The sequence below is a fragment of the Nyctereutes procyonoides genome, unplaced genomic scaffold (genome assembly GCF_905146905.1).
Source record: "Nyctereutes procyonoides isolate TBG_1078 unplaced genomic scaffold, NYPRO_anot_genome, whole genome shotgun sequence".
Classification (NCBI taxonomy): domain Eukaryota; kingdom Metazoa; phylum Chordata; class Mammalia; order Carnivora; family Canidae; genus Nyctereutes; species Nyctereutes procyonoides.
The window spans coordinates 1,026,939-1,044,484 of NW_026575020.1; the positions used below are offsets into that span (position 1 = coordinate 1,026,939).

The window sequence follows — 17,546 nt, forward strand, 5'->3', positions numbered from 1 at the left end:
GTGGTTTTTGTTTTTAAGATTTATTTATTTAGGGATCCCTGGGTGGCGCAGCGGTTTGGTGCCTGCCTTTGGCCCAGGGTGCAATCCTGGAGACCCGGGATTGAATCCCATGTCGGGCTCCCTGCATGGAGCCTGCCTCTCTCTCTCTCTCTCTCTCTCTCTCTCTCTCTCTCTGTGTGTGTGTGTGTGTGTGACTATCATGAATAAATAAATAAAATCTTTAAAAAAAAAGATTTATTTATTTATTTGGGGGAGACAGGGGGAGAGGAAGAGAGAATCCGAAGCACACTCCCTGCTGAGCGTGGAGCCTGACATGGGGCTCTGTCTCAGGACCAGAGATCATCACCTGAGCCAAAATTGTGCCGGAGGCTTGCCGCACTGTCCCACCCAGGTGCCCCTGCATTGTTGTTTTTAATTTTTTTTTGTCTTACCAAATTCCTTAAAGGCAGGTGCTATGTTTGTTTTTATTCCACTAGCCCCCAAATCAATTCCAGTGCCTGCCTACAGCAGTTACTTGGTAAAGATTTTTTAAATGAATGATGGATGTATTCAGAGAAGTTGGAGGGAAGACATGGGGAATTTGAGAGAGTTCTTCTGTCTGCTGGCCAAATGCGAAGTCTTTGTTTTTTTAAGATTTACTTATTTATTTATTTGACAGAGAGAAAGCGAGAGAGGGAGCAAGCTCACAAGCAGGGGGAGTAGCAGAGGCAGAAGGAGAAGCAGGCTCTTCACTGAACAGGGAGTCCGATGTGAGTCTGGATCCCAGAATCCACAGGCGCCCCCAAAGGTGAAGTCTTAAGATAGCCATGGCCATGAGGAAAATGGATGGAACAGAAAAGGAAGGACTGGCTAGGGATAAGCTGCTGGGATGAAGGGCTGGAAAAGTGGAGTTGGTGTAATGTATGGAATTACTATGTTGTACACCTGAAACTAATCACTGTATGTCAATCATACTTCAATAATACAATTTAAAAAAAAAAGGAAAAAGAGGGGTGCCTCGGTGGCTTGGTTGGTTGAGCATCTGCCTTTGACTCCGGGTCCTGGGATGGAGCCCCTCATCAGGCTCTCTGTTCAGCAGGGAGCCTGTTTCTCCCTCTCCCTCTGCCTGCTGCTCCCCCTGCTTCTGCAAGCTCTCTCTCTATCAAATAAATAAATGGAGTCCTTAAAAAAATGAAAAAGAAGGGAGGTTGAGTCTGGCAAAGAATGCATCTTATGAATGTGTACAGCAAAGGACAAGATGCAGTTAAGAGTATTTTGAAAGAGAGGCTCTCAGGGTTGGGTATTTGAGGGTGGAGGAATTATGGGAGGAAAACAAGGAAAGAAGCCTGCAGTTGGGACTCTTATCACCACCCAAAGCTGGCCTCTTTTGAAAATAATAGTGATAATAAAAAAATTAACAGTATTTTTAATTAACTAATTGAGAGAGAGTGCACATGCACACGAGTGGGGGGTGGGCAGAGGGAAAGTAAGAGAGAGAATCTTAGGCAGGTTCTATAGTCAACACAGAGCCCAACTGGGGGCTCTATCTCACGACCCTGAGTTCATGACAGTGAAATCAAGAGTCAGATGCTTAACTGACTGAGCCATCCAGGTGCCCCATAACAGAGTATTTTAATGGATCTGACCTCTTTGGACATTTTTAATGATATAGTTCATGAAATGTTTGCTTTTCTTAACCCTGGAACTTAGTTTTTGTTTTTTTTTTTTTAACTTAGGCGTTTTTATAACTTTATGTGCAATTATTTTTTTAAATTTTTTTCTTTATGTGCAATTAAGATGGATATAGAATGGTGAATGTATCTGTGATCTGAGAATGCTGCCTTAACCCAATGTGTAGAGAGTAAATCTGTTTGACTAAAACTGCTCCTTCCCTAACCACTTCATGTCATTCATTCCATGTTTGCCAATCAGATAGACAAAAGTGTGTCTGTTCCTTTGATTTCATTCATTGGATCACTAGTGAGGTTTCCAGTTTTTCATGTCTCATCAATCACTTTGTAAACTAATTGTTGGGCCTTTTGTGTTTTCTTCCCTTAAAAAATTTTTACCCAGGCTACTCTTAAGGGTGGCCCCACACTTAGACACTCCTGCTGCCCCTGTCTAAGGATCATGATTAAAGTTACTTCTCATCCTGGGGCCTCTGGGTGGCTCAATCAGTTAAGCATCTGCCTTTGGCTCAGGTCATGATCTCAGGGTCTTGGGAGTGAGCCCTGCCTCGGGCTTCCCACTCAGCAGGGAATCTGCTTCTTCTTCTATCTCTCCCCACTGCTCGTGCTGTCTCTCTCTCTCAAATAAAATCTTAAAAAAAAAAAAAGTTACTTCACATCCTCAAAAAAATTAATTTCAATAGAATCCATAGGTATCTCTTTGTAAAAAAAAATTCAAATATGAGAAAAAAACTTTAAAAAAATATAGTGGGGGACGCCTGGGTGGCTCAGTGGTTGAGCACCTGCCTTTGGCTTAGGGTGTGATCCAGGATTCCCAGGATCAACTCCCGCATCAGGCTTCTTGCATGGAGCCTGCTTCTCCTCCCTCTGCCTGTGTCTCTGCCTCTTTTTCTATGTCTCTTGTGAATAAATAATATATTTTTTAAAAAAACATAGTGGAATTTAAAGTTTTAAAAAATTTAAAATACGGACCATAAAATGCCCCATTGGCACAGGCCTTCTTCCCTCCCTGGAGGAGAATTCTTGGGCACCTGTCTCTGGGCCTTTTTCTCTTCATCTACAATCATGAGGTTTGGCTTTGTTGGCTGTACATATTGTATTCCAACCTGTTTCTTTCTCCTTAACAACAGTTTTGGCAATCTTTCCAAGGCCATGTCTGTGATGATCACTTGGCATCCCTCCCCAGCTCCTTCCTGTTGTGGGGACTACCCTTTTTAAGGGCTGCATTGTATTCCAGAATTTGGATTTGTCCACTACCTCCCACTTGTTGTGCTGTTGCAGGCGATGGTGGAGTGAATGTCCCCATGTGTACCAAACTTTTATGTAACCGGGGCAGGGGCAGGGCAGTGTTTAAAGGGTGCTGCTAAATTGCCTACCAAAAAAGCAATTTCCTTTCCCACCAATAGGATGAGCAAGAATTTACATCTTCAGATCTTCGTGGGCACTGCCTGTTATCAATCTTTACAACTTCCTTCTATCTACTAGGGAAACTACCTTATTATTTTTTTAAAGATTTATTTATTCATGAGAGACACACACAGAGAGAAGCAGAGACATAAACAGAGGGAGAAGCAGGCCCCATGCAAGGAGCCCAATGTGGGACTCGATCCGAGGACCCCGGGATCACGCCCTGAGCCAAAGGCAGATGGTCAACCGCTGAGTCACCCAGGTGTCCCCCTTGTTATTGTTTTAATTTGTATTTCTCTGAGTGCTGGTGAGGTTGATTCATTGATTCAGCAAATGTTTGAGTATCCACTCTCTGCAAAGCCCTGTACAGGCACCAAGTCACCAGTGGCAAATAAAACAGATGCCATTCAGTGGTTGAGCATCTGTCTGCCTTTGGTTCAGGTCGTGATCCCGGGGTCCTGGGATTAAGTCCCACATCAGGCTCCTGCAGGGAGCCTGCCTGTGTCTCTCATGAATAAATAAATAAAATCTTTAAAAAAAAGATGCCATTCTTGTCCTCACAGATGAAGGAAATGAAATCTTTTAGTTGAGGATTTTCTTTCCCCAGTATTTTATCTTTCACTTGTGTTTACAACTTGGTACTTTTATAACCAAATTTATTATTTTTTTTCTGTATCCAGATCAATTCATCTTTTCTGTTATGCTTTCATCATGGAATATCTCCTACCCCAAAATAAATACAGATAATCTCATGTATCTTTTGGTTTTTTTTTTTTTTAAGTGGTATGTTGTCATAGTTGTAAATACAACAGAAAAGGCTGAGCTCACTGGAGTCTGCCTCCTGTAAAGGGGTGGACTGCTCAGCATCCTCCCCCAAGGGAGAGGCACCCAGCTTGGGCCAGGACTAGAGAGGATTTCCCTCTCTTCCTCCCTGCCTTTTGGCTCTGCAAAATTAAAGCAAACATTTCTTCCAGAAAGGAGAGGTTGCTGTTCTGCATAACAAGGTACATTTTCGTGTTGGTGAAATGGAATCTCCGTGGATGCAACCCTCCACAAAGAGAGTAGACTAGCCCAGCTGCAGGAGGCCGACCCTAGGACCCCTTGGCCCGTCTCTACCGTGTGACTCCAAATGGTAATGGGGAGTGGACAGCCTATGGTCCCTCAGCTAAAGGACCCTTCTGAGGTGGTTACTGCAGGCTTGGGGTCTGGCAAGGGCCTTCTGCTGTTCTTATACCCTTTTTTCCTATCACAAGAGTAACAAGTGCTCCATGCAGAAAACTTGAGAACTACAGAACAGTACAAAGGTTGGCGATAAACATGGAGTTAAGGCTATCTCAGCCACATGTCAACCTAACACATCCACACTTTGGTTCGTGCACAAATCGTTTATTTTCATTCACAAAAACTGGCTTGGCTTAAAGATGAACGATGGTACTTTTGCCTCTGGGACCAGAGGAGGAATTGAGAGAGAGAGGAGGGACAGCTACTGGCCTGTCCTCCTGTCACGGGCCCTTAGAGACCACAGTGTAGTGACTATTGTTGCATCACTGGTGGGGGCGGGGTTGGGAGCGAGGAAGACATGCCCATAAATGGGTCCCAAGCATCATGCATTTATTCCTTCCTCAACAACCACTTGCTGAAATGCCTGTGCAAGGAATATAGTCTCCGTCTCAGCCACTCTGAGGCAGACACGAACTCTTAACTAAGTAAATGCAATCCAAGGAAGGCTCTGAGGAGATGGTGCTATTGGGCTGAGTCTGAAGGATCAAATCAGCTTCAAGCAGGACAAAAAAAAATGTGGGAAGGGTATACCAGGCAGAGGGAACAGCACATGCAGAATGCCTAGAAGCAAAGCAGAATAGGTCATATCCAGCAACGAGCAAGGCTGGAAAATTTGATGAGGCTAGATTCCAGGAATCTCAGAGGGAGAAGGCGGATCAGATGGGGATCAGAAGACCAGAGAGCTTGGCAGAGGCAGGGGGAGAAGATCTGTCTTATTGAATTTAGATTTTAGCCTGAAGATGGTGAGGAGCCACTGAAGGGCATGAACAGAGTTGTGATTCCCAAACGGAGTTCTAGCATTCTTGCAGGGCATGGGCTTCAAGACCAATCAGTGAGGTCTTCCCTTCAAGCGACAAAGGCAGTTTGGCCAGAGCCAGTGCAACTAGAGACAGAATCTATCACTCTTTAAAAGGCCAAACAGGCACATAGGTGGCAGGTGAGGGGGGGGGCAACAAGGATCACCCCCACCTTGCTTGGATAGAGGAGCCATCACTTAAGCAGAGGAGATGGACATGGGTGAAGGTGGAGTCTGCACACCTTCCCATTGGACAGCTGAAGCTCAGGTTGGGCTGGAGGTCAGCAAGTAACTCAAGAAGCCAAAGGAGGGATGAGCTGGCGGGGGAGGGCATGCCGAGTGGGGAACAAGAGAGCCAGGGATTGGTCCTCCAGGTTGTAGGGAGATGACAGAGGGGACAGAGCCAGCTCCGGGAGCACCCTGGCATGGGGCTCACTGGATCCGCCCCTCAACACGCAGCAGCAGGTAGTCCCTAAGGACCGAGGGCAGTGGGAGGCGGGCAGTGGCCTGTCGGCAGCGGCTACCCAACTGAGCACGCACAGCCAGCCGGGCCAGGTGTTGCAGCCTCCTCGGCTGGTTCACCATGCTCAGAGCCGAGATGTAGAAGGCTTCGTGCTCCTAAGCCAGGAGTGGAACAGGATCAGATGGCCCAACACTTGACTCTGCCCTTCCATCTGGGACCACCTAGCACTGGGGGCCCCAGGAATTTACAACATGCACCCACCTGGGGGTTTGATGCAATTTGACTCAGATTCAGGGCCCAGAAGCCCTGCAGGGGTCATGGGGGATGGGACCACACTGTAGGGCAGGGTCTTGGCCATGTCTCCACCCACCACTCCAAAGACGCTGGCACAGTGCCGGCTGAGTCAGAGATACCTGATAAATGTCCACGCTGGTTACAAGTGAGAGAGGCTGGTGGGGTGTGTGAGATTAGAAGTTGTTCTGAGCTGCTAGGGGGCAAGAGACCCCAGGAAGCCCATCCTGGAGGGAATAAGGCCTGGGGCTCATCCTTCCTCTGCATCTCTCCCAGAGCCCAGGAAAGAGCTGTGTCCCGGGGTGGACATACCTGCCACAGCTCTGGGAGTACTGCCTCCACCCAAGTATCACAGGTCGGGACGCAAGGGTAGGCATTTAGCAGGACTTCCAGGGCCCGGGGAAAGTTGGCACAGTGTTTCAGCATCTAGGAATCAAAAGACAGTCTTAGGGTCACCATGGCTCTCCCAACCAAGGGCAGAACCAAGTTCAGTCTAAGTCAAAGGTCCACTCACACTCAAATTTGGGAGGCTAAGGTCTGAGTCTCTCCTCATTCTTTCCCATTCCTCAGTTTACCGCACCATCTGTGCGTTGCAACCTCTTGGTCCTGGCCAGTTGCCCTGGGTGCCCTTTCCTCCTTAGATATGCTCCCCTATAGCCTTCAGTGGTCCTTCCCAAGATGGGGACAGACCTGTGGCTACAGGACCGGGCTCTCAGTCTCTTCCCCACCCCCACCCCCGCCGGCTTTCTTGGCGGCAGGGCAGTTGCAGCCACAGGCTCCCTGCCCGCCGGGGCCTCTGTGCACGGGCCTCCCTGCGCACCTCAGGGCGCACCGGCTGGGCCCCGTAGTCCAGCAGCGCAGCAAAGAGGACCTCGGGCTCCCAGTTGGGGGCGTCCTGGACGGCCTGCAGCGCACAGTCCATGGGCGTGTGGCCCGCCGCGTTGGGCACCCCCGCGCAGGCCCCGTGGCGCAGCAGCAGCTCAGCCAGGGCCCCGCAGCCATTGGCACAGGCGTTGTGCAGCGGCGTGTGGCGCTTGCGCCCAGCAGCGCGGGCATCGGCCCCCGCCTCGAGGAGCCTGCGCGCGGCCACCTGGTGGTGCCGGCCGCCGCCCTGGCCCTCGGCCCCCGCGCACGCCGCGTTCAGCGCCGTCTCGCCCTGGCTGGTGCGCAGGTGCACGTCGGCTCCGCGCTCCAGGTAGAGGGCCACGTGCTCATCCAGGCCGCGAGCGGCCGCCACGTGCAGGGGCGTCACCTCGCTGTCCTGCGCCGCCGCGTTCACGGTCGCTCTGGCCTCCAGCAGCAGCTTGGCACACCTGCGGGCGAGGCGCCAGGCCCGGAGAGACGAATCCTGAGCGCCCGGGCCCGGCCCGCTGTCCTCCCCTTCCCCCTGTCCCCCCACCCCGCTCGCCAGCCACCCGGGGAGCCTGGCACCCACGTTAGACTCACAGCAGCCCGCGACAGCAGGGCTGCAAGGCCCGTGATGCCACCAGGAGCATCCTCAGTTCCCAGATGAAAAACTCAGCCGAGGAAGGTCGCATCCAGCCAAGGACACACAGCAAGTTAGAGGCTGCTACAGAATTAGTACTCGTTGTCTCCAAAGCTCCCTCCCAGAATGTTTATCTCCTTGGTAAGTTGGTTTTTTTTTTTAAGATTTTTAATTTATTTATTCATGAGAGACACAGAGACAGAGAGAGGCAGAGACATAGGCAGAGGGAGAGGCAGGCTCCATGCAGGGAGCCCGATGCAGGACTCCAGAATCATGCCTTGAAGTCTGACTCAACCACTGAGCCACCCAGGTGTCCCTGACCCTCCTCTGATAGTTCTAATCACTAGCTAATTTTTGTTTCCAAAACCTGACTCTCCAAGCGGATTGGGAGCCCAAGGCCTGGTTCTGAATCACTTGTCAGTGGTCTCCTAATGTTTTGATAGCACAAAAACTTTTGAAAAACCCACTACTGGGATCCCTGGGTGGCACAGCGGTTTGGCGCCTGCCTTTGGCCCAGGGTGCGATCCTGGAGACCCGGGATCGAATCCCATGTCGGGCTCCCGCTGCATGGAGCCTGCTTCTCCCTCTGCCTGTGTCTCTGCCTCTCTCTCTCTCTCTCTCTGTGACTATCATAAGTAAATAAAAAAAATTAAAAAAAAACCCACTACTATGTCCACTATGAATGTTACACCTAGAAAATTGAAGAGTATGAGCTGTAAAGAAAAACAGACGAGGTCCTGATATTTTCTTCCTGCCTCCAAACTTGAAGTCCACCCTTCCAGACCAGTGACACCCACTCAAGCAAAGGAAGGCACTTGGGGATCAGCCTACTCCATTTTCCCCTAGAGAAAACAAATGGAACCGAAGAACAAAAACAAGACTTTAGGGAGCTGGTGTTTCACTTGTCTCCCAGTTCCTAAGAAACTATAAGCCAGAGCATGGGGCGCCTGGATAGCTCAGTGGGTTAAACATCAGATTCTTGATTTCGGCTCAGGTCATGATCTAAGGGTTGTGAGATTGAGCCCCGTGTTGGGCTCTGTGCTGGGTGTGGAGCCTGCTTAAGATTCTCTCCCTCAGGCAGCCCCAGTGGCACAGGGGTTTAGTGCTGCCTGCAGCCGGGAGTGTGATCCTGAAGACCGGGGATAGAGTCCCACATCTGGCTCCCTGCATGGAGCCTGCTTCTCCCTCTGCCTGTGTCTCTGCCTCTCTCTCTCTCTCTCTCTCTCTCTCTTTGAATAAATAAATAAAATAATCTTAAAAAAAAAAGATTCTCTCCCTCTCCCCCTCCCCGTTCTCCCCCCTCATCTCACGTACACACATGCTATCTCTCTAAAAAACAAAACCAAAAACTATAGGACAGAACACTGTTGAGGCAAATATGCACATTAACCACTAGGGGGTAAACCAAACTTGAAACAAACTTGATTAATGATGCAATTAAACTAAAAATAATTTATCATTAAAAAGCCAGAATGGCAGCCACGGGAAGTCCAGAAGCAGATCCAGCAACCCCAACAAAACCTTGATGACCCCGTGTCCCTCCCCAAAATGGCTAGAATTCCTGCTCCCTTCTGGGCATAAGGTCTAGTTGGTGCTTGGCTCCAGTAGGAATTGAGTAGCAGCTAGCCGTCTATAAACTACTGAATTTATATCCTGAGTCAATTCTAATCATGGGCTGATTTTTGTTTCTAAATAACGCTGAAAAACTCACTCAGTGGAGTTTCAGTAAGTTTCTCTTAAAAAGAGAAAGTCTGGGGATGCCTGGGTGGCTCAGCCCTTGAGTGTCTGCCTTTGACTCAGGGTGTGATCCCAGAGTCCCAGGATCGAGTTCCGCATTGGGCTTCCTGCATGGAGCCTGATTCTCCCTCTGCCTGTGTCTCTGCCTCTCTTTTTCTGTGTCTCTCATGAATATATAAATAAAATCTTTATTGAAAAAAAAAGGAGGGATCCCTGGGTGGCGCAGTGGTTTGGCACCTGCCTTTGGCCCGGGGCGCGGTCCTGGAGACCTGGGATCGAGTCCCACGTCGGGCTCCCAGTGCATGGAGCCTGCTTCTCCCTCTGCCTGTGTCTCTGCCTCTCTCTCTCATGCTCTGTGTCTCTCATGAATAAATAAATAAAAATCTTTAAAAAAAAAAAAAGAAAGAAAAAAAAGGAGGAAAAGTCTGTTGGAAAGTGTACTATGTGCTCCTAAGAATTCAAGAAAGGGCTGGAAAATCAAAATCCCTTTTGTGTCCATCACTAATCTAGATCCAGCTAGGGAGAAGTCCCCAGCATGTGGGCCATGGAGTGTTTTCCACCACTGCCAGCCCCGGCTGTGAACCTGATTTGTGAAAGTATGAAAACCATCGTGTAGGGGGTTCAAAAATCTGTTGATTTTTTTTCCCTATAGTTGACACACAATGTTACATTAGTTTCAAGTGCAAGACTTTAGTGACTTGACAAGTTTATACATTATTCTGCATTCCCAAGTGTAACTACCATCTGTCCTGTTAGAGCGCTATTACAATATCATTGACTATATTCATTTTTTTAAAAAGATTTTATCTATTTATTCATGAGAGACACAGAGAGAGAGGCAGAGACACAGGCAGAGGGAGGAGAAGCAGGCTCATGTAGGAGCCCAATGCAGGACCCGATCCTGGAACTCTAGGATCATGACTCAAGCCAAAGGCAGACACCCAACTGCTTGAGCCACCCAGGTGTCCCTCATTGACTATATTCCTTATGCTGAGCCTTTTTTTCCCCCATGCCTTACCTGTTCCATAATTGGAAACCTGTATCTCCCACTCCCCTCCACTCCCCCAAAAAACCTGTTGATCTTAAAAATGTGGGAGGGGGGGTGTGGGGGTAGGGTTTGTTGGGGAACACTGGACTACTGTCTTTCTTGATGCCTACGTCAAAACAGGAATTTGGCTACAGAGGAGTCACAGGGGATAGGGGACTGTAGTTGGAACAGGGTTTTCCAAAAAGACAATAAGGCTTCTGCCTCCTGGGCTTAGCCTATGTGACCTTGGGCAAGTGCCTAAACCTTTCTGAGCCTTATTTCTCACCAGTAGAATGAGACCTGTCTCTCCTAGATTGTCGTGAGGACATGTGGACGTGAGGTGCTTCTCCCTTTCTCCTGGCTGAGTTAGCTGCACACACACACACACACACACACACACACACACACACACACACCTCTCCCCTGGGTACCTACTGCAAGGACTCGGGGACAGTGCAGAGGTGCAAGGGAGTTGTGCCCTCCTCGGACAACACGTTGGCTTTGGCACCAAAGGTCAGCAGCAGCCTCACGCAGTCAGACTGGGCCCGGGCGCAGGCCTCATGCAAGGCTGCCCGGCCTCCAACTCGGGCGTCCAGCTCAGCTCCCTGCCGGATCAGGTGGCGGGCACAGTCAGTGTAGCCCCGGGCCGCGGCAATGGTGAGGGGCGCTGTCTGCTTCGTCTTGGGGGTCAATACCCAGAACCCTGGGGAAAGCGAGCAGTGTTGGGGAGTGGTATGTGAGACTCACAGGGCAGACTCTGGTGTACGACTGCGACTGCCCCCAACCATCCCTTAGAACCCCTGGCAAATGATGTGCCAGGCTACCTATGGAGAGGGACGCACGCAAGCCCAAACTGGGAGTGAATTGGAACAGCCTTTTAGAAGGGTTTGTCAATCCGTAACAAAACGTGGCATGTGTCTTATAGAAAAAAAAAGTAATTGCTCTTGAAAACCACAAGGGCAACTAAAGAGAGTTAATCCTGTTAAATAAACCTCTGGGTCTTGGAGCCCCTTGGTTCTTGCTGTTCAAGAGAGTGTTCTGGTATGGGGGGTGGTTTGAGTTACGTGTATGAGGGCCTGGAGCTGAGCTTGGGAGTGACCTAAGAGCAGAGCTGAAAGAGCCTGGTTTGGAGTTCTAGGATATTCCTGGGGCAGAGGGGGAGGGTAGGGCGGGGGGGGGGGGGGGGGAAGGGTGGAAGGGGAGACTAAGAGGTGGGGGTGGGGAAAGGAAGAGTGGGGTCAGGGGCTGAGATGTTGGATTTAGTGTTGGATCTGAATTGTAGAAAATGACATAGATGTCTAATATCCAACTCTAAGTTATTTGCGTTATGGTGAAGTAAATTCCTGGGTTTGCCAAATTTTGGGTAAATCATGTTTTGTTTTGTTTTTTATTAGGATTGAAATTAAGGCCAAGTTCCATTCAGGGGATGATAGGCATGCTGTAGGATGAGAGCATGTTACCCTGGGTAAGGTCACACCTCTAACAGTTAAAGCCAAGCAGGAATCTGGAGTTTGCAGTGACTGTGAGAACATACATAAGCTTTATGAGGATTGGAACCCCCCAGATCCATGGGTGAGGTTTGAGGCAGTCTCTGTCAGTCTTAAAAGCAGGGTGATCTTGGTGGAGGTATTTGGTTTACATGGACAAACCCACTGGTCAAAACAGAACCTAAGGAAATTATCTGGAAGTACACAAAAGATGTTTATCATATTGCTGTTTAAAATAATTTTACTAAATAAATAAATAAATAAATAAATAAATAAATAAATAAAATAATTTTACAAAAAAGGAACCCAATCCACCCAGTCTATTTGGGCACTAGTTATATAAATCATGGCACACTCATACAATATAATTTATGCACCTATTTAAAATATTATGTGGGGACAGGGTGCCTTGGTGGCTCCGTCAGGTGTCCCACTCCTGATTTTGGCTCAGGTCATGATCTTGGGGTCCTGAGATCAAGCCCCACATTGGGATCTGCACTCAGTGGGGAGTCTGCTGGAGATTCTCTCCTTCTTCCTCTGCCCCTCCCTACTGCGCATGCACACACTCTCTTTCAAATTAAAAAAATATATATATTATGTGAGGACACCTAGCTGGCTTGGTTGGTAGAGCTTGCAACTCTTGATTCCCGATTTGTGAGTTCAAGTCCTACGTTGGGTGTAGAGATTACTTAAAAGTAAAATCTTGGGCAGCCCAGTTGGCTCAGAGGTTTAGCGCTGCCTTCAGTCCAGGGCCTGATCCTGGGGACCCGGGATCGAGTCCCATGTCAGGCTCCCTGCATGGAACCTGCTTCTCCCTCTGCCTTTCTCTCTCATGAATAAATAAATAAAATCTTTTTTAAAAAGTAATATTTTATTTTTGATTTTTAAATTTTAAAAAATTTTATTTTAAGTAGGCTTCATTCACATGGGGTGGAGCTTGAACTCACAACCCTGAGATCAAGAGTTACATGCTTTATCAACTGAACCAGCCAGGTGCCACTCAAAAAATCTTAATATATATAAGATTGCATTAGAATAAACTGTGTTCCGGGGATCCCTGGATGGCGCAGTGGTTTGGCGCCTGCCTTTGGCCCAGGGCGCGATCCTGGAGACCCGGGATCGAATCCCACGTCGGGCTCCTGGTGCATGGAGCCTGCTTCTCCCTCTGCCTGTGTCTCTGCCTCTCTCTCTCTCTGTATGACTACCGTAAATAAATAAATAAAATTTTAAAAAAAAGAATAAACTGTGTTCCTATGTTATTGATACGTTAATATAACTTTCATTCTGAAAAGACATACAAACCACTAACTATGCATCATGTCTTCTTAGGAGGGAACTAGAATAGGCTGTGGGAAGCAGCGGTCTAGGCTGTGTTCTGAGAGGATGGGACCAAGACGCTCCCCCTGTCCCGACCCCTACCCTCCCCCTCTGCCCCACTGGGTGCTCCCTACCCTGTTCAGCTGACCAGGCCAGCTGGTTGCTCACAGTCTCCACAATCATGTTGGCAGCATCTTCATCTTGGAACAGGGCTTGGACCTGTTGCAGGTCACCAGAGAACAGAGCATTGTGCACGGCTGGGTCTCGGCAGCAGCGGCGTGGCCTGGCGAGCCGGGCCCGGGCACTGGGGGGGCACCTTTGGCTTCGGCACTGCTGGGCCGCTGCCCGCCTCCGGTCCTCCCACTCCAGCCACTCCCGCTGCAGGCGGAGAGCGCGCAGTGTGGAGGAGGTGAAGGGGAAGGTCTCCTCTGCCATGGGGAGGGGCCCCGGGGGTCTGGGCAGTGGCAGCTGGGCAGAGGGTGCCCTCAGCCCGACTACCACCCTTGCTCTGAGGAGCCACCCTGCAACCTCACTTGTGACCCGGCAAGAAGAGCAGCTGAGGCTATAAATAGGTCCTTCGCTGGTCTGGTAAACACGGTTGGCCCGGAGTCATGATCCTGGTGCAGAGAAGGTGTTGGGCCAACCCCCAGCCCAGGGCCGAGGCCAAGCCCTGCCCCTGCTGATACCTTCCCAATGGGACAGCAGAGCCCCAGGCTCAGCATCCTCCCCTTCTCTGGAGTGAGCATCTTGGGTTGGCAAGGTCCGAGGTGAGTGAAGCAGTCAATTTAGGAGATGGACAGGACAGGGAGGAAGCGCCCTGGGGCCACTGGCCTCTTAGATGGCTGGAGGGCAGACCCCCGCCCAGGACGTAAGGGCAGGTGGAGACAATCCCAGCAGCTCTTCCAGCGTCTGCAGTCATCACCGCAACTCTGCACATATACACACAGAGCTCTATGATAATGACATTACTTTTACATCCATCTTCACTCTGAGGGCCATACTTCCTGGCTCATTGAGGTCAATAGCTTGGTTTTGACAATAAATCAGTCAGGCTAATGATCACAGTTGAATCACCTCTGAAATAGGTGGTTTTATGTCAGTTTTACTAAAGAGAAACATAAGGCTAAACCTGGTAAAAAAAATCTCACCCGAGGTCATGGCTTGTGAGTGAGCAGAGGAGCCAGGATTCAGACCCCAGCTGGCCAGACGGCATAGATGAGGCACACTGGCTCTTGTTGCTGTGGCCACAGGAGGGCAGACAGGGGGGAGAGCCTCTCCCTACTCCTTAGTAGGACAGCGCGATCTCTAGAAGCTGCCCACAACGAATTTTGCATCCCTTCACCCTCCATCTCCTAATGGGGCTCGCTGGCCTGCCTAAGGAAGGTCAAGGGGCTGACCTGGCAACTCTGGAGACTATGACCAAAGAAACCTTCAAGCCACAAACCCATTCACCCTCAGGAGAAAGCAGCTCTGCTTCCAGGAGCCTCTAGGGGGAGGAATGAGGCCATGAAATAGCATTGGCTGTGGCTCTGCTGAGTCCGGGAAGGGGAGGGCGGAGGATGGAAGGGATACTAGCCCCTGCCTTGGGAGCTCTCCTAGCCGCCCTACCTCACCCAGTGTGCTGGTGGGAGGCCCCTCAGCCCCTGGGGGCCAGCCTAGGCCAGGGTGCCCTGGTCTCTCCACCCCCTGCCCCAGCTACGGGCTCTCCTAGCTCCTCTGGCCTCGCTTCCTCTCCTCCCTGGCTCTGCAGCCACCCCTGCTAGTAACCTCTGACTTCCTCTCCCTGGTCCCTTTACACAAACAAGGTCCAGCCAGACTCCTGGCGTTCCTTTCTCTGCCACAGTCTCTCTGCTCTGCTGCCCAAGTGGAAGGATCTGTCTAAATCGGTTCATTTCCTAGCTTGAAAACTCCGGCTGACTTCCAACATCAGCCCTCTCCAGGGAGGCCCGATCCCTAAGTTTGGCCTCGTGTCACGTGACATCCTCATCCCAGCTCCTCAGCCTTCCCTGCCATCCCCTGATCCGTGCTCCAGGAGGACCGCATATGTTCTTTGTAAAGGACCTATCCTGTTGTGCTGTGGACGCATCTGCGACACTGGATGTGGGCTCCAGAGCAGGACCTGAATTTATTCAGCTGGGTCTCTGCAGCCCAGCAGGGCCTGGCACACAATAGGTCTTGATGTGGTGTTTAGGAGCGCCTGGCTTGTAGCAGGCTGGCCCCTTATGTGTGGGGCATTGACTGAGGGCCTTGTTCTCTGCCAGAGCAAACACTCATCTGCCTGCCCAAGTGGGTGGCAGCAGCCTGGGCTGCTTCCGGCACTGTCCTTACCCTGCTGCTCACCCACTCTGGCCCCCGCTTCTTGGTGGTATTCCAGGGTGGGGGATCCCAGAGGGAGGAATGAGATCATGCACAGCAAGGTCCTAGAGAGCCTCAGAGAAAGGCACCTCTATAAATGCAGCTGTGATTAACCCGGTTGGAACCCACTTGGTGTTTTAATTGCCCCGCCAACGGCCTGGCTGAGTACCCACAGCTGGGTTCCCAGGGTTGGGAGCTGACAAGGCCGGGTGGGGCCAAGAGGGGCCAAGGTGGGGTGGGCGTTTCTTCTCTTTGAGGCACACAGTCGTCATGATGTGTAGGGTGGAAGGCTGGGTTGACCTCCTCAGCCTGTCTGCAGGCTCCTTGTCTGTCATACAGGCCTGGAGGTACTCTGACTACAACCCAGTCCCCAAAGATATCATGTGTTCTGTCTCCTGTCCTTAGCTTCCTGAGGGCAGAAAAAGGAGGCTTTTACTCCAACCCACACATGAACCCAGAGCGAACCTGGTTCTGGTGGTAGGAACAGGGCTAGGTTATTGGATACCACCCCACGTTCTGAGAGCTGAGTCTGTAGGGTGACAAAGCACATAAGAAACCAGGACACTGGTCAGGACTTTGAGTAGTAGAGACTAGGGCTGAAGGCAGTTGAGTTGGGAATGGTAGTGCAGGCCAGGGGTGTGGGGTGGCTCGGTGCAGGAAGACCATATAGCGTAGGCACGTTCTGGCTCAGGTCTGAGCTGCATGGGCAGAGCTGGGGAATTAGGAGTGGGTAGGAAAAAAGTACACAATCCGTTCAGGTAGGAAGGTTGCTAGTGAATTAGCCCCTTCTTGCTCCTGGGCTTGGAACACAAAAGCCTTCTAGAACAGGGTCCCACTGCAACCAACATCTAGTTCTTATAGTGTTTGTTCATTTCAGCTTTGAGACTGGGATCCAGGGGATCAGCTTCTCTTTGGGAAGAAAGAGATTAGTGCCTTCCCCAAGAGCAGTACCACCTTAGGGAAGGCTGGGCCTGAGGCGGGGAGACTGGTGGTCAGACTAGGGTCTTTGACCTACACCCCCTCAACCATAAGTTGGGGGATGATTCTTTTCTTCCCTTTATTCCAGAGAGGAAAACAAGGTTGGCAACTTGGTATAATTACACCCCACACATGCCCCTTGTCCAACTCTGGTCTGAAAGGTGGCACAGAAAAGCTATAATGACAAGGAGTTGCTTGGCAACACAGTAAAGTAGTACTGGATTATAACCCAATGCATAAAACCAATACCCATGAGTCCACACTCATAAATATAGGCCTGAATAAGAAACGAGGAGGAAGGGACACCTGGGTGGCTCAGTGGTTGGGTACCTGCCTTTGACTCAGGGCGTGATCCTGGAGTCCCGGGATCAAGTCCCACATCGGGCTCCCTGCATGGAGCCTGCTTCTCCCTCTGTCTATATCTCTGCCTCTTTCTCTCTGTATGTCCCTCATGAATAAGTAAGTAAAATCTTAAAAAAAAAGGGGGGGGGGAATTCCAAATAATCTATATAGATACTCTGCTGTCAGAACATAACGGGACACAGGACATAACCCCTTGTTCTTTAAGTGTGAGCTGCACCTAGTGAGACTTCCTTCCAAAGAAGACAGTATGAAAAGGGAGAAGAAAATTTACAGTGGGGAAACCTGACAAATGCTACTTCAGCCAGGTCGTCAAAGTCAACATCAACCCTCGATGTGTGATGAGCATATGCCTTCTTCTGTAAAACATATAACCTGCTCTCATCTTTCTTTAATGAGACAAGTTCCAATGGAGGACGTCCTATAATATGCCTGACCCATATTCAAAACTGTCAGTCCTAAAACACAAGGAAAGCCTGAGGAACTGCCATAGCCAAGAGGAGCCTAAGGAGGCATGACACCTAAATGGAACATGGGATCCTGGAACAGAAGGATGACAGAGAAAAGGTGTACATTCGAATAAAACACAAAGTTCAGTAAATGATACTGACGCTGGCTGATGAGTTGTAAGAAGTGTGCATACTAGTGAAAACTGGGTGTGGGGGGGTATATAGAGAAACTCCTTGTATTATCTTTGCAATAATCCTGTAAACCTAAAACTATCTAAAAGTTTATGACGAGAGAGAGAGAGAGAGAGAGAGAGAGAGAGGAAAATGAGCAGCTTGGCTCTACCCTGGGCAGGATAGACAGGACAAGGAGCAGTAAGGGTGGAATGTAGAGGGGGAGGCAAGTGAAGCAGGCAGCAGCTTTATTTCAGAACAAGACTCCCCAGCC

At 49.9% G+C, this 17,546-nt stretch overlaps 1 protein-coding gene across 1 annotated transcript; it reads right to left on the reverse strand.

Moving 5' to 3' along the window:
* Nucleotides 1-4,456: 4,456 nt before the first annotated feature.
* On the reverse strand, nt 4,457-13,448 carry ASB16 (ankyrin repeat and SOCS box containing 16). The gene is made up of 5 exons (XM_055327775.1): nt 13,094-13,448; nt 10,591-10,858; nt 6,726-7,218; nt 6,218-6,331; nt 4,457-5,769 (listed from the first exon to the last, which is right to left on the reverse strand). Exons 1-5 carry the CDS (start codon nt 13,392-13,394, stop codon nt 5,584-5,586), a joined length of 1,362 nt encoding a protein of 453 aa, XP_055183750.1. The 5' UTR covers nt 13,395-13,448; the 3' UTR covers nt 4,457-5,583.
* Between the last annotated feature and the right edge of the window lie 4,098 nt (nt 13,449-17,546).